The sequence below is a fragment of the Drosophila mauritiana genome, chromosome 3L (assembly GCF_004382145.1).
Source record: "Drosophila mauritiana strain mau12 chromosome 3L, ASM438214v1, whole genome shotgun sequence".
NCBI classification, from domain to species: Eukaryota; Metazoa; Arthropoda; class Insecta; order Diptera; family Drosophilidae; genus Drosophila; species Drosophila mauritiana.
Window position 1 is genome coordinate 6,518,198 of NC_046669.1, and position 15,128 is coordinate 6,533,325.

General features: G+C 41.0%; 1 protein-coding gene across 1 annotated transcript; it reads right to left on the minus strand.

Annotated features, from left to right (window-relative positions):
• Positions 1 to 3,591: 3,591 nt before the first annotated feature.
• Positions 3,592 to 8,960, minus strand: LOC117141000 (tyrosine 3-monooxygenase). The gene is made up of 7 exons (XM_033304251.1): positions 8,437 to 8,960; positions 7,350 to 7,461; positions 7,034 to 7,153; positions 6,815 to 6,907; positions 5,616 to 6,435; positions 5,194 to 5,320; positions 3,592 to 4,850 (listed from the first exon to the last, which is right to left on the minus strand). Exons 1-7 carry the CDS (start codon positions 8,503 to 8,505, stop codon positions 4,452 to 4,454), a joined length of 1,740 nt encoding a protein of 579 aa, XP_033160142.1. The 5' UTR covers positions 8,506 to 8,960; the 3' UTR covers positions 3,592 to 4,451.
• Between the last annotated feature and the right edge of the window lie 6,168 nt (positions 8,961 to 15,128).

The window sequence follows — 15,128 nt, forward strand, 5'->3', positions numbered from 1 at the left end:
TTGGGAGGGGGACTTAGCATGGCCCAGAGAAACATGGTGGAATGTAGTTTAGTAGTGCCTTTAAAATATTTACAAAAAGAATGCAACAAAACAGGAATAGTCGATAAGATTTACCAATCATAATTTTAAGGATTAGTTAGATGAATCATCACCTACGAACATATAAATAGAAGATCAGTATTTTGGGATCCTCCCTGTATTATAATAATTCCCAGCCTGGGAAAATTTATGTAACACTACGAATATGTTATTTATAAATATCTGAGTAATTTATGGATCCATCTCTCACGTTCCTCAATATTCATAAGACCAGCTGTTCCAGCATCCAAATGCAAATGAGGGGTTCTACGACCCACTCCATAGACAACCCCTGGAGCCACCACATCCCCTCGAGATTGGCGGGATGGAAACCTGTTCATACTCTAATTAGCCCGAGAGCTATTGCGATAATAAATGCTCGATCATTTAAATTAGAACCGGCCAACAGGTGCGCCTCGGGCCAAAGCCCCGTGCAGTTGGTAGTGAAGTGGCTAACGGTTTGGCTGCAGATATTCACACCTCCAGCAGGTACATATATATTTATATAGTATAAAATCGAGGTAGCAGCTAAGTATGCGACTAGATTTAGTATCTCTGAAAAGTTCAAGACTCGCGTTTCGACTGCAATTAATTGGCACGAAATGGCGGCCAGAATGCCAAAGCCAAATGCAGAATTTGGCCATGCCAGCTGTAAGTCATTGACTTTGATATTCGAAGTTGGCCAAAGCCAAATATCATAGACCAAAACCAAATACCAAAATACTGGTAATAGCAATAAGAGCCGTAGACATGTTCTAGTTAATTCCTTTGGCTACTTCTACTGTCAAAGCCAAACTCCAGCTAACCTTGGCTTTTGTATTTTTCGGGTTTTTTCGTCGTGGTTTTTATGCGCTTTTAATTAGCCAAATTCGAAATGTTGGCGGCGGCTGTAAAAGAGACGTGTTTCGCTTGGAGCTCGGCCGGCTGCTACTGCCGAAGCCACTGCCTTTATTCTTGTTTTGAATTTTATTTTCTTTTTGCCAGTTGGGGCAGTGTAAAAACAAAAACCTAAACAATTAATGAAAAGTGTTTAATTGCAAAGTGCATTGGGCTTCCGGCAATTAGCTCGCCGTTGTCGGTTCAACAAACCCGTGCCAGCCTCGCGTTTCCTGCAACCCTAACCCATTTGCTCAGTGGCCTTGACAGAAGACCATAACACGATAGCACCATAAGAACCTTATGCCACTGGGCATGCATACATACATATACTAAACAGTCCCACCAGCTCCAACTGACCAAACGGCACGTAGTCCGCCGGACTTCGTCTTGGCAATCGAATCAAGTGCAAATGTTTGCCCACACCAAACTGAATGTACGCTCAGTATTTAGCCAGAGCCAGCCTTTTAAACCTGACCCAAATCAGTCGGACAATTAACCGATTGTGGCCAACTAACTTGATAAATGCCCAGCCTTAGCTCCAGCTGAACTTCACCGCCAATTCATATTTTTATTATCATGTAATGCCATAATGGAGATATATCAGCAATTGTCATTAACTATTAAATACCAAGTGCTAAATGGGTATATCGAAGCAGCCGTTCATTTGGCAATACACGCTATTTTTTAAGGTTCTAATCAATTTTACTCACTTAACTCACTTAACCTAATAAACTGAAAGTTAATTGTTGAACACGCCCAGCTTATGGGAATGTTTGTACATAAAATCTTAACTCAAGCTTAATTCGTAAAACCATAACCAAATTGTGTTCTTATAAACTAGAAAAGTGACCTTCAATTTCGAGCACTTGTTGACGTATTTATTCATTGTCATTTAAATTATATATTAGCCCATATATCCCACATAAACTCGATGAAATTAGCCCATGGGAATTCCCAAGACTTGCTTTATAAATTAGCTTAAGCCAAGTGTGAAATGAGGGACTAATGAAGCATTGAGATTCAAGCAATTCCCATATGTATCAATTAATTAATCCAAACGATTCTTCTATCTCGAAATAAGAATAACAGCATTTCTTCAGACTGAAAAGCTGACATTCTTTTGAGCACACCTGCGAAAGATTATAGGTATTACTACCTTAAGCAATTCAGTTATTGGAAAACCCCTGGCTTTAATCCCAGCAACCCTTTTGATGATCGGCACACCTGCGAGGGCATTTCAGATTCGATACATATGTTCCTTATCGTTCTGATTTGATATTAATATCATTATAATTGGACGACAACGTGGGCGTTCCCACGAGTCCACTCCATATCGCCTACATCCGATCGCTGTTGCTACTCGAGACTATTAGCACATTCAGTTTCAATTCACACAGCCAATTATTATATCACAATAAACCCGTACTCGTTCACGTATTATAATTGGCATATGATAAATCCGCTCAGGTGTTATTTATTTATCAGATTTTTTTCCTTACCACAATTAATATGCTGAGGTAGGTCATGTTTCTAAAACAGCTGTCGCTTTTGATAATCGGTAAAAAAAAATATTAAAATACATGCTTGATAAATATAAATCATCATCTTGATCACCGAAAATTGGGCAGATGAAAAATAGTTTGGGTTGGAAAGCTTCACTGCCGTAATTACAGCATGTTCGTGTGCAATTAAGACTAATTAGTGGAGCCTGCTAATTAAAATAAATTGGCACAGGTTGAGAATAGAATAAAATATTTCCATCGCAGGCCCCTTTCCAATTGTTAATCATGACTTCAGGATCTCTCAAGTCAAGGTGTGCAAATAAAAAATAAAAAACCATTGTAAATTGCTGGGGGCGTTTTTAAAGTGCCACAGCCCCTCCCAGAATTTTAGTTCGTTGTCAAGTTTAAACGATTTCAACTTTATTCATATAATAGCGATTAAATGTACATAGAGAGAATATATATATATATTTACGATATCTGCACGTTTTGTGCTCCATTCATGCATATACTTTTATTGGATTTTTCAGAACCAACGAAGCCTGGCTTGGGGACCAACTGCGTTTTAACTTGATTATATATATATATATATATAGATTTATTTGCGAATATAATTAGTAATTAGTTTGGCTAATTGCTTGCAGAAATGTTAACACTTGGTTGGCTTTCGATCCAATTGCAACTACATCGAACAATAACAATAAAATTCCATGCTACGTTAACTTTAAATATGTAATATTCTTGATCCCAATGCTTACTTTGTTTACTTTGAAATATTTTGATTTTAATTACTTTATAATAATGTGTATGTATTGGTCCAAGGTTACTGAATATTTGATATAATTTCATCAAATTTGTGAATTACTTTCTATATAGCTCGATTTCTGTTCACATGTGATTCACTTCTTCTCACCCATAAATATATTCATCATATTCTTCGTTTCTATGCATTAATTTTAAATAAATATTCCACTTTTATCTATGTCATAAAATGTTCCCTAAACAGATTCAGACTTTAGAGTTTCGAATTGCCAAAAAAGATAATCAAATGAAGAAACCAAAGAGTAATTATTTTTCAATTGCATTTTTAATTTTATTAATACACAAAACTTAAATAAAATAATAATGTTTAAACTCTACATACCTACAATACAATACGTAATAGTCATAAGCATAATAATAGATAATAATAATAATAGTACACAATAGTAATATTGTCGTTTACAGTTATTGTACAATGTAAGAAAATTCTATTTTGTTTTCCATTTCATTTTGATCTTTTCCGTTTTTTTGTTTGTTTTCCATTTGTTCCTTGCTCGATTGTTGTATCTATATCATTTTTGTTTAGAAATACTCTCTTTAAATGAAGCTTCCTATACCGGGAATACTATATCGCGTGTCTATATAGTCTAGGTAAATATTGTGAGAGGCAAAATGAAGATAATAATAATACAAAAACAATTTTTGTCTGAGTATACAATCGGTTTTGTGTGGTACTTTGCCTACTAAGTGCGGATGTATCTGAACTTTGCTTTCCCAGCTTTTCACTTCACTTAATTCGCTTTGCTTTGCTTGGCTTGGCTTGGCTTTGTTTTCACATCACTTAAACGTCTAAAGATTTTTTGGTCCAATAATAGTTGCGGTGATAAATATGCAGGTTGGGTGGTGTATCGGGTGATCAACAAATAAATATGCTTGATTTTTGTGTTTTTACCATGTGCGCGATTTGACAATTACAACTTTCGATGACAATTAAATAAAAATTAAACAAAAAACAATAAACAAAAAATAAAAATAATGCGCGATGCCTTAATTTTGGTTTAAGGATTACGTGTACGAGGGATTGTGCGGTATGTCAATTTAAAATTAATTTGTATAAATGAGACCGTTGCACCTGTATGTGTATGTTTGGGGTGGTGGGGGTGGCTGGTGTGTTTTTGGGCGGTGTTTTGGGTGCTTCTATATATCATACATATATCTCCCCCCATCCACTTAGAACGGGCGTCGCAACTTGGAGATGGCGTTGGTCAGATGCAAAATCTCCGTGTTCATCTGGTGCACCAGGGTCTCCAGCTTGTCCACGGAGTCCAGCACCTCGACGCGCTCGGTGTGCGGGTTGAAACGCACCTCGAACGGACGCGACATGGTGCTCACCCAGCGACGGAACTTGTCCTTGGCATCCTCGAAGCTCTCGGCCACATAGTAGATGGGCTGGTACTCCTGATCCTGGTACGGCTGCACGGCGGTGGAGGCGGGCTCGAAGGCGCGGTGCTCGCACTTGTCGCTGATGGCATGGAGCAGCTCACCGTAGGAGCTCAGGAGTCCAGCACCGTAGGCCTTGATCTGACCATGTTCCTTGCAGAGACCGAACTCAACAGTGAACCAGTATACCTGGAGAAATGGAATGACAAGGAACCAATGAGTAAATAATAAGGAAAATAAAAGCAAGTGCAAATAAGGCAGGAAGTTGAAAGACCTTTAAGATCAAGGTTTTCTCAGCTTAAAAAATTATTTAAAATTTTAAAACAGTATTAAGTGGTTTGAAATGCATTAAATTTTATCTTTAAACTATATGAACAAAAAGAAAAAATACTCAGGCATTGAAGTTCACTTTTCCCGTTCGACTTTGACAGTGACTAAACAATGATCTTGGTTGCGAAAAAAACCAGCTGCGTCATAGCTGCACTTGAGTCTAAGGTCGTTACGTTGCAACTCAATTAGAAAATCAACTCACCGTGGACAGCTTCTCGATTTCTTCGTCGGAGGCACCCAGCGAGGCCAGTCCAATCTCCTGCGAGAACTGGGCGAAGCTGGGATCGGCCAGCAGGGGCATGTGACCCAGCAGCTCGTGAATGGAGTCGCTGTAATGGCAGAGAATAATGCTTGTTAAAAGTGTGGAAAATGTGCTGGCATAAGGCAATTAGCCTGGTTAAATGAGCTGGGCAGCCTGCCGCAGTTCCTGTAGCCAATTTGCCTGTGTTCCAGGCGACAAAAGTTGCTTGGGAAAAGCGGAAAAGGAAACCCAGCCACCCACACACACACAGAGGCAGGCGGCAGGCAGGCAGGCAAATGCAATTAGGCTAGGACAAAGAGCCTTTTTCTCCCCTTTTTGAAGTGATTTTAACCCCCTGGTAAAATAGGATGATAGATACTTACGGCTCGGGGGTGTGGTATGGTGAGTTGACGTGGCGCACATACTGGGTGCTCTGGAAGATGCGGAAGGCCAAGGAGGCGAGGAAGTCCCGGGCAGTCAAAAGACCGGCGGCAGGACGCAGAGAGAATCCGGTGTTCTTGCGCAGAAAGTCTGACATCTCCTGCAACTGGGGCAGACGGGTCTCCACGAAGATCTGCTCATCCTGGAGCTTCTGGAAGGCGGCCCGGTACTCGGCACAGGCGTGCTTGGGAGCCAGATCCTGAACGGTTTTGAAGACCGAGCGCCAGGTCTTGACCTCCACATCGGAGTAGTCGATGAATGGGATCGGGTCTCCGTACTTGTAGGCGAAGGCGATCTCGGCGATCTCCTTGCGACGCTGGCGGTAAACTTTGTCGGCGAATCCGGGGTGGTTCATGTCCAAATCGGGCTCGTACTTGGTCATCAGATGGTTGCAGTTGTCCAACTCGGAGGCGTGCTTGGGGAACCACGGAGCCTTGACATTCAGGTTGTTGTCGGCCATCAGATTCATGCTGCTGAAGGAGCCCGACTGCCTGAGGGAACGGATCAGCTGCAGCAGATTGCCACGGGTCATGTCCAACTTGATGAGGACATCGTGGTCCACGCCCTCCATGCGCGACTGGCGGGACTCCACATGCTGGACGGTGCCGTGGAAGGTCTCGATGGCCTTGAGGATGCGACCCAAAGAGGAGATGCCCTCCTTGAGGCGGACCACCAAAGCGGCACTCTGCATGGCAGCCTCGGCTTCCGAGGATTCGGAGGCGGCATTGGCCAGCAATATCTCGTCCTCGGTGAGACCGTAATCTGCAAAAGGGCCAAAAGAAGCGGGGATTATATGATGGTTAAGGATGCAATCTTCCCAGGCTTAGGGTCACGTAAACGATAAGCGAGCTACGTGGCAGTGGCAGTGAGACGGTTGCCAGGCAAACGCATTTCGTACTTGTATTAAGTCGAGCGTAACAAATGAAAAAGGGAAATGCGACATTTCCACAGAGAGAGATAGAGAGAGAGCGAGCGAGCGAGCGCGCCCACACACAATTGTCCGTGTGGCTGAGTGCTTTTCCTCTGCCCTGGCACTTTATCATATTAAGCACTTAAATCAATGTCGCACGCTTTTCAAAAGCCCCTCAGAAGTTAAGTACTACTTATGGTTGGCTGCTGGATTCTAGGACCCCCTGCTCACCGTTCTTGGTCGGCTGTTGGTTGCCTTCTGGCTCCTGCGACTGCGACTGCGACTGCTCCTGTTCAACGCTCTCAAACTCAACATCCTCCTCAACTAAATGCGAATGAAATAAAAATAAAAATAAAGCCCATGAAAATCATAATCAAAATCAAATCAAAGATAATAGGCTCAGGAAGAGGGAAAAGTGGCATGGGAATCGAAATGGAAATGGATATTAACCTGGAACATATTCCTCCAAGGGCAGGTTCTCCAGATTGGCATGCTCGTCCTGGAGCTCCACATCTTGCTCGGAGGGAATGTGCTCCTGAGCCTGCACAATGCAATCCTCCAGAGAATCGTCTTTAAAATCATAAAAATAAGAACGAAGGCAAATAATAAATAAAGGGTGAAAATAAATAATAAACGAAAATCTAATTTAAAGCGAATTTTTAAGTTTTTAATCAACAGGTAAAGCCCTATCTTCCGTTTTCATCCCAAATTGAAACCCCCTTTGGAGCTATTTTAGTGACCCACTTATTGGACTCTATCCACTTACCATTTGCCTTGCTGCGGGCCTCCTCGAGGACGGTTTGTTTGGTCTGCTTGACCACCAGGGTCTCGAAACGGGCATCATCCACCAGGCTGCGACGGCGGGATGGATAGCCATTCTGGAAACGAAAGCGACGAGATTGAAGTTCGTGTTAGTGACACTGGCAGGATGCGGAGCGGAAATTAGACGATTGCCTTGACCTTCAAGCCAGGGTGGCTTTCTTCGGCTCCACGCTTGGGTGGTGACTTTGAGCCGAGTATTGCGCAATTTTCAAAAAATATTATATAAAAAGGTGTGTGAAAGCGCCGTCTTCAGATCTTTTCTTTTGAATAGAGCTGGCTATTCATGGAACTGTATTGATTGTGATTCAAAGCCACGAATGGTAATTTAATGCGATGTCACCGCTGCGAAGCGGGCAGGTGCGAAGATAAATGATATGTGACTGAGAAATCGAAAATCCCCATGCGATTCTGGCGGGGAAAAAATGCAACTGGCGATCGTTAAAGGTTTTTTTTTCTTTCTTTTTCTTGATGGGGGGAAAAAGGTTTCCATCACTTGCAGTTTTCACTGTCAGCTCGTTTTTTTGTTTGTTTTCTTCGGTTTTTTTGGGCCACCGCTTTGGCTGATGAAAGATTCCCAACTCATTGAATCATTTATATTGATTTCATATTTTTTGTTTTGCTCGGACGCAGCATAAACATAAACAGAGACGAGTCAACAACAATGAGGCGCGACTGTTTCGGCCAGGCTAAGTGCATGGGGCCCAAAAGGCAGCCACTTTCACTTATTTGTTAAATAATAACTTAACACACAACCCGTTGTGTCCGTTGGCGATTTGGGCCTTTCGATTTGGGCCGCCTGTTCTTAGAGGTGTGACTTAATGGCCAACCGAGGATTGAGTTTGGTCAAATTGAATTGGCGAAAAAGAAATGCGGGATCACAAAAATGGGCTCGACTACTGGCCGGTTAACTGGTTTTTTTGAAAACACAAAACCTTTAGATAGTCACGTAGACCATATCTAGTCACTGATTTGCTTGTTTTTTTTTTAAATTCGATTTGGAAATTGTATGTTTTGCTGGATTTTCGACTCACCTCAATACTGTAGGATTTCTTGATGGCGAACATCTCGCGGTTCTTTTGGGCTGCTGCAACGGCCATCATTTTGTTTTGTGTGTTTGGGTTGCTTTCGTTTGGGGTGAACAACAAAAATTTACGCAAAGTGTTGGCAAAAACACTTAGAATACTATTTGCTTATATGCTTGGTTACGCTTTTCTTGTTTGATTTGCAATAAGCACTCGAAATGTGTTGACACTTTCACTGCTTATTGGCGATCTGGCTGGGTGGTTTTGTTATTCAAGAAAATCGCTCCTGGTACTGAACTGTTTGCGTCTAGAATTGAGCTGGACAAGAACTCTCGACTCTCGAATTCACGGCGGGATATATAGATGGTTGATCGGTTGAACTTTAGCTGGATCCTTTCGCGAACTCGAAACTGATGTGGTGATGTGTATTATCCTTGTCAGCTAAATTGTATTACAACAAACAGAGTCAGCAAACTACTTGAGGCTGGGCACAAGTCTTTAGGGCGAATGATAGCGAATCAATGCATGCTTCATGTCGAGTTGCCGCCGCTTAAATACCCCCAGATTCCGATTCCGACGGCCAAGTTAACGAACGTTTCGGCCGATTGCCGACGATTGTTTGCTTCACCAAACGACGATGACTGGTTTTCGCATGACGCGACTGTGACGTAGTTGCCCAGCTGGAGCTGGGTTAAAGCCAAGATGCCGATGCCGTGGGGTTTCCTCTCACCAGCCAGCTAACCAGCTAGCCAGCCAGCTGAGTGGGTCGAGAATCGCGGGGCCTGACTCGACTCAACTTGGTCGACCAAGTTCAAGTGCGGCAACAGGCTAGAACGTCGCATTGGCCATGTTTTTGTTGCTCTTGTAGCTTGGCTAAAAAGCGGGGTTAACCATTAGCGCGTGCGCGTCAATCGGAATGGTGGTAGAATACCCCAAAAGCATTCTGTCGGTCGAACGGGAGTCATTTGAAAAGCCTCAACAGGTCATACAGAAAAAACCAAAACAAATCCAAACAAAGCGAAGCTAGTCCATGCCAAATATTAAGCATACGCCGTGTGTGCACGGAGCAAAATAATGAAAATATGATATGCTTACTCTGTAAGTTAGTTGAGCGAAATGTTTTTAACGACAAGAATGATTTAAAAAAATATCAAGTTTATATTGAACAATTTTAGTTTAATATTTTTAAGTTATTAAGAATATATTTATGATACGTTCTATTTTTCTAGGTGTAACAACATCAGATCAAAGATCTCTGACAGTTTTAGAACCCAGCAATTCCCATTAGATCCTGAATGACTCAATCGAAACGCGACAGAACTAGAGCGGATGCAGAAGCGGATCGTATAGGGACCAAGTGAAAGTCAGCTGGAAAACAAAGTAATGGTAAACAGGAAGTACGGATCACATGGCTGCGTGCGTGCCCGAGATGTAAGTAGGTGGCACCCAGCCATATCGATTAAATTTTAAAAGCACATTTAACAACTAATTTGCATGCGTAAATGTAGCACATTAAACTAAGCCCGGGCGATAAGTACAGGCACATTACAATATCTATGGCATAATTGAAAGCCCCGTCAAAACATCTGGCGACTGGGATTTGCATATGGCAGCTGACGGATTACGAGACCATATAGCAATCTATATATATATATATTCCTGTCCTGTAAGCTGATAACGCTGGCAAGGCTGCCGCCGCTTCTCAAATTGGACGCGGGCCGCCAATTCGAATGACATTTTCAGTGGCAGTGGCAGTGGCAGCGATATTTTCGATCGTGTTAGCTTTTAACCAAATTCAGTTAGCGGCGATCTCGAGATCGGCGCAATTTGCCATTGATCTACATATGTGCACTTGTACTTGCCAACAATCCGGTCATCCTTGCAGCCTGCATCTAGCAACTAACTAACTAACTAATGCCGATGCGGACCGTTCAAATTAGTAGATCGAATCGTTTGATTGAGCTAACGAGCCCGATAATGAGCTAACACATCACATATACGTCTATTTGCTTCGATCCGCATTAAGTTATTAAAGCATCTGGAGTAGCAAAAACATAATTATCGATCTGATAGATCCATTATACAAATTGGATCGATAGAGTGGGATTGCTGAATTAATAAGTTCGTGGGAGCTAGGTAATGCATTTGACAACATCGAAAAGCTTTTTACTTAAAATATTGAGGGAAATTATAAGTAAATATAAGCACTTACTGGGAATAATGTAAATTATTTAAAAAATATAATAGTAATATACTATATAATTGCAATCCAAATCGCAATAAACTGCGTACTATATTACCCATTAGTCACTTGCAAAATAAAGTTCCCACATTAGCCTGAATACCATTCACATTCGGGTAAACATTTATGGTACTTCCGATTTTCGTGCAATATTTTGGGAAGCCAATCAAATAATAATTTCAGCTAAATGTTGTTATGGTTTAAGTGCCTACAGATTAAAGCCAGCATATATATATATATCTCAACCTCTCACATGTTTAAATGCCTTCACGGCTGGGTCAAAACTTTTCTTCCGACTTAAGATTTCTACTATTGTTCTGTGAGCCGGGCTGCATGATTAAGGCACAGCCTCTATTTTCGCTGTTTAATTCTCCTACTTGTTGTATTAAAATATTTAAATATAATTGTGCACGCCGCATACAAGCGTATTCTAAAGGTATTAGATATGAGACGGCGAACAATATGCAAAACGAATATACATGCCCAAGGTTCCAGAAGTCACAAAATTGTTTCAGACACACGGAGTCTGAGCTTCAAGTCGTGATTCATGGAGGCGGTAGCCGTTCACTGGGATTTCCTTGTCCTTGGCCGTGAACCTTTTAACGGTTGACTAGCTCCTAAGCGATCTCCCCATCTAAAGCTTACCTCCATGCCCGACCCCTTTATGGGTCAACCGGATTGCTTGTTTTATTGAAGTCTCATGATCAAGCCATAATCAGTTAAAAACACTCTACACGGGCGTTTCTATCTCCCTGCCATTAAACAATGTTTAATTGTTTGCCACAAAACATTTTCGAAATGGCTCCTTTGAGAACTGAGTTTGGCTCGCGATTGAAGGTCGATGATTTTGGCTTTTGCAATTTTCTAGTTTTGTTACATAAGACGGATTTACTTTTTTCTTTGCGTTTGTTTTATGTATATTTGATTTTTTTCTTAGACCTAATGATCAATCATCAAGATAAAAGAGCGTTCAAACAAATTAGATTCTATAATTAAAAATTTCACAGGCGGCAATTGCTGGAAACGACCTTTTCGGACTTTATTGGGTTTTTACTGTGCCACACAAATTCATTGTTCTATTAAAAAAAAAGAAAAATAATGTGTTTATGTTTGCCTCGGTCACGTAGTCCACTTTTTTGCCCAAAATGGGAATATCGAAGTACAGTTTCTTTTTGTATCCATGCCATCAATCATTAATGTCAGCATGAAATGCTAAAAAAATTTCAAAAATCCGGGGAAAGCAGTTCCTGTTGGTCATTTGTTTGAAGTTGAGAACAAGAATAGAAAGCAAAAAAACATTCCCATTATAGTTATTTTAATTAGATAGTTTTATAGTGATTCTTTGAAAAATACATAAAGTAGTTAAAATTTCGTAAACAGGGGGATTTATTTTAACCAAAAGTTTGTTTACTGAAACTTGAACAAAAACTTAAAAACAACAAACATAAATCAATATGCTTAAATTATTTATACTATTTTTTTAACAATACTTAAGCCATATTTTACATAAATAACAAAATACTTTACAAATTTACTTTTAAAAAGTTAATGACAGATATATACCACATAGTTTTATATTTATATGACATTATATTAAATATTAAGAGAAAGATGGGAATAAAAACTAAATAAATGTATTTGTAAAAATCCAAGTAGAAACCAGAAGCTTAGAATAGCTTAGTTTTTCCCAACCTTCCGCTCTGGATCACTACACTTCCCCTTCTCCGGATCGGATCATATCGTATCGAATCGGATCGGATCGCACGATCTTGCAGCCTTGGTCGATCCACTTGGAACTGGCAATTTCCCAGCCCTCGTCGGATGCCCTTGCTGGGGACTTCCGAGAATACGAATCTGTGGTAGGACTGTACCCAGCACTTCCTAGGGGGGCAAATAAATATTATTCATAATTCAATTAAGCGCAATTAATAAATACAATTAAGAGTCCATTTCGAAAATTCTCAATTCTGTTTTTATTTATTTTTTTTTGTTGTTGTATTTTTTACTCCATTCTAGCGAGCTACATTCTACGGCAGCAATCTGGCGCGGCAATTATGTGCATTAATTACGAATGGCAATCATTTTTGTAGCTAATTATTGTATAATATTGAGGTTTTGCTTTCCCAAATCGAAGTCGGCTAGTATTATTCCACGGCGATGAGCTGTCGAAAGGGGGAGTCCACATCCACCACTTGGCGATAATATATCAATCACGTGCTGTGGAAACCGAAGATCGCGGCGGGGGAATCTCCGCTCCTCCGCTTTCTAAGATCAACTCGTTTGGGGCTGAATCACACTTTGGGCCAAAGATGACGCCGGCTAACTGATGCTGTGTTTTTATTGCCCGCATTTAGCAGTAAAATTGTTGAATATGCAAAATAGCCGCGCGCCTCGTTCGCATTTCGTATTTTGTTTGTTTTTGTTTGTTTTATGCCAGTTTTTTGGTTTGTTTTTCAGTTTATTTTGCGTCACGTGCGGCAAACCAAAAACATGCTCAAAAAAATCCCAGAGAGTCAATGCAGCATAACGCAACTTAAGTTGGGGGGATTTTGTTTTTGAAAGGATATGCTGATGAGTGTGCCAGTAAACAAATTGCTCTGATAATTGATACTGATTGTAGAATTCGCGGGAATAAAAACTATACAGGTGAATGGGAACTTTTACAAATTATTATGGCAGATTGAGTGCGCTTTACAAAATTATCTCGATGAGTCTGGAATGCTAAAATACTCATTAAATTAAATAAGTCATTTAGCAGTACTGCAAATTGGTGATGAATGTTTTCCGGACGAGTGCGAGAGAAGGCCTCTCGAATGGTCAAGGGAAGTTACGAATTCTGGCCAGGATTGCAGCTCGTGTTCCCTGCTGCCAATCACAGCTTTATATTTAGCTTATCGCCGTTGATTTTAACGACTTTGCCTTACTTAACCGTGAATGTGTTCCAAAACATTTCCAAGGCGTGTTCACGCAGTGGAGCAGAAATAAACACCAACTTAATCACCATGTGTATCGGAACGAGCCCCCAAAAATAATCGGTAAAAAGTAGCTTTTCTCAGGTATGTACGAGTATATTTTCATTATTATCACATTGTCGTAAAAAATTCGGCTAAAGTTGAACAAAGCGCTGTGTTCAAACTAAACCAGTTTGTTGCACCTTGTCAACTATACTACACAAAGAAAGTTAAAATTAAAGCCAAAGGAGCACGGAAGATTTTGCACTCGTTTACTCATGGATATATAGGAATTTAATTTAATATATATAACCACGTATGGTGGTGCCGATGAAATGGTGCCAATGACAAGCCCTTTTGGCCACTTGAAATTGTTGTTTTTTCTTCTCCCAGCAGCCAAACACTCTTGACCCGCTTAGCCAAGGGGGTGGGTCGGCTCAAAAATCAATAGACACCTGTTGATGACAGTTGAGACTCGAACAAAAACCGAAATCGGAAGCCCACCTCCACAGCCTTTTCATTTCACAAGTGCCTGTCTCTGGTTTTGATTCGCCTGATTCGCTTGCACATATGTAAATCACACAAAGTTCTGTTTAAAGAGGTGGATTCCCTCAGATGCCAGGTGCGGCAATTAAGCCGAAAAGGAGTCACATGCTAATTGATGGCTCTGTCTGTGCCACAAAATCCAGTTAGCTGACTCGACTTGGTCTTCCCCAACGCACTTGCGTCAAGACCGAATGTGGCTGCTGCTGCTGCTGTTTATACTACGGCTATCTGAGTCATGGTCATGAGTGTCAGTTGATACTTTCGAAAGGTGGTTATTTTTCCCAGTTACAAGGGGTTTTTTGCTCGAGATCAGTATTCTGTTTTGGTTCTGGCACTTTTTTGTGCTAAATGCTACATCGGAAATGCTGCGGTCGATCTAGCAAGGAAGAGATATCATCTTTTGGTCTGGGTTTTCTGGGGGATTTGCATAATTCTTCGCCGGGTTATTTCCTAGGAAACGTTCTATTTACGAGTGTTTTCACAATGGTAAGCAATCGCTAATCGAATGATTTGACAACTTTTGTTGCGGATGGGTTTCACACCATTGAACCGGTTTTCGCCCAAAGTTCTGTTTAGCATAATTCGCCAAATATGTTCCACTTAAGGCCCAGTTTTGTTTAGCGACCGTTTGAAGTCGGCCACAAAATTCTTGCGCCAAGTTGTCAAGGCGAACACTACGAAAATTTAAGCCAATTGATCGAAGGCTATGCACTTTCTAAGACCTTTTTGTATCGCAATCGGAGGTGTTAGTTAGTGGGCTCCTGTATATTAACATAAATTACGGATTCAATCGAGCAGCTGCCTGCGGAAAAACAACTGGTAACAATTTCATTAGACCAGCTGCGATGATGTTTTTGCACCCAAGATACTTAGATACTTTTAATGCTTAAACGAGGGTGAAAAGTGGCGACTAATTAGCTTCAAGTGTCATGAGTCGCCGGCGGGGTGAGCTCATTCGTTTG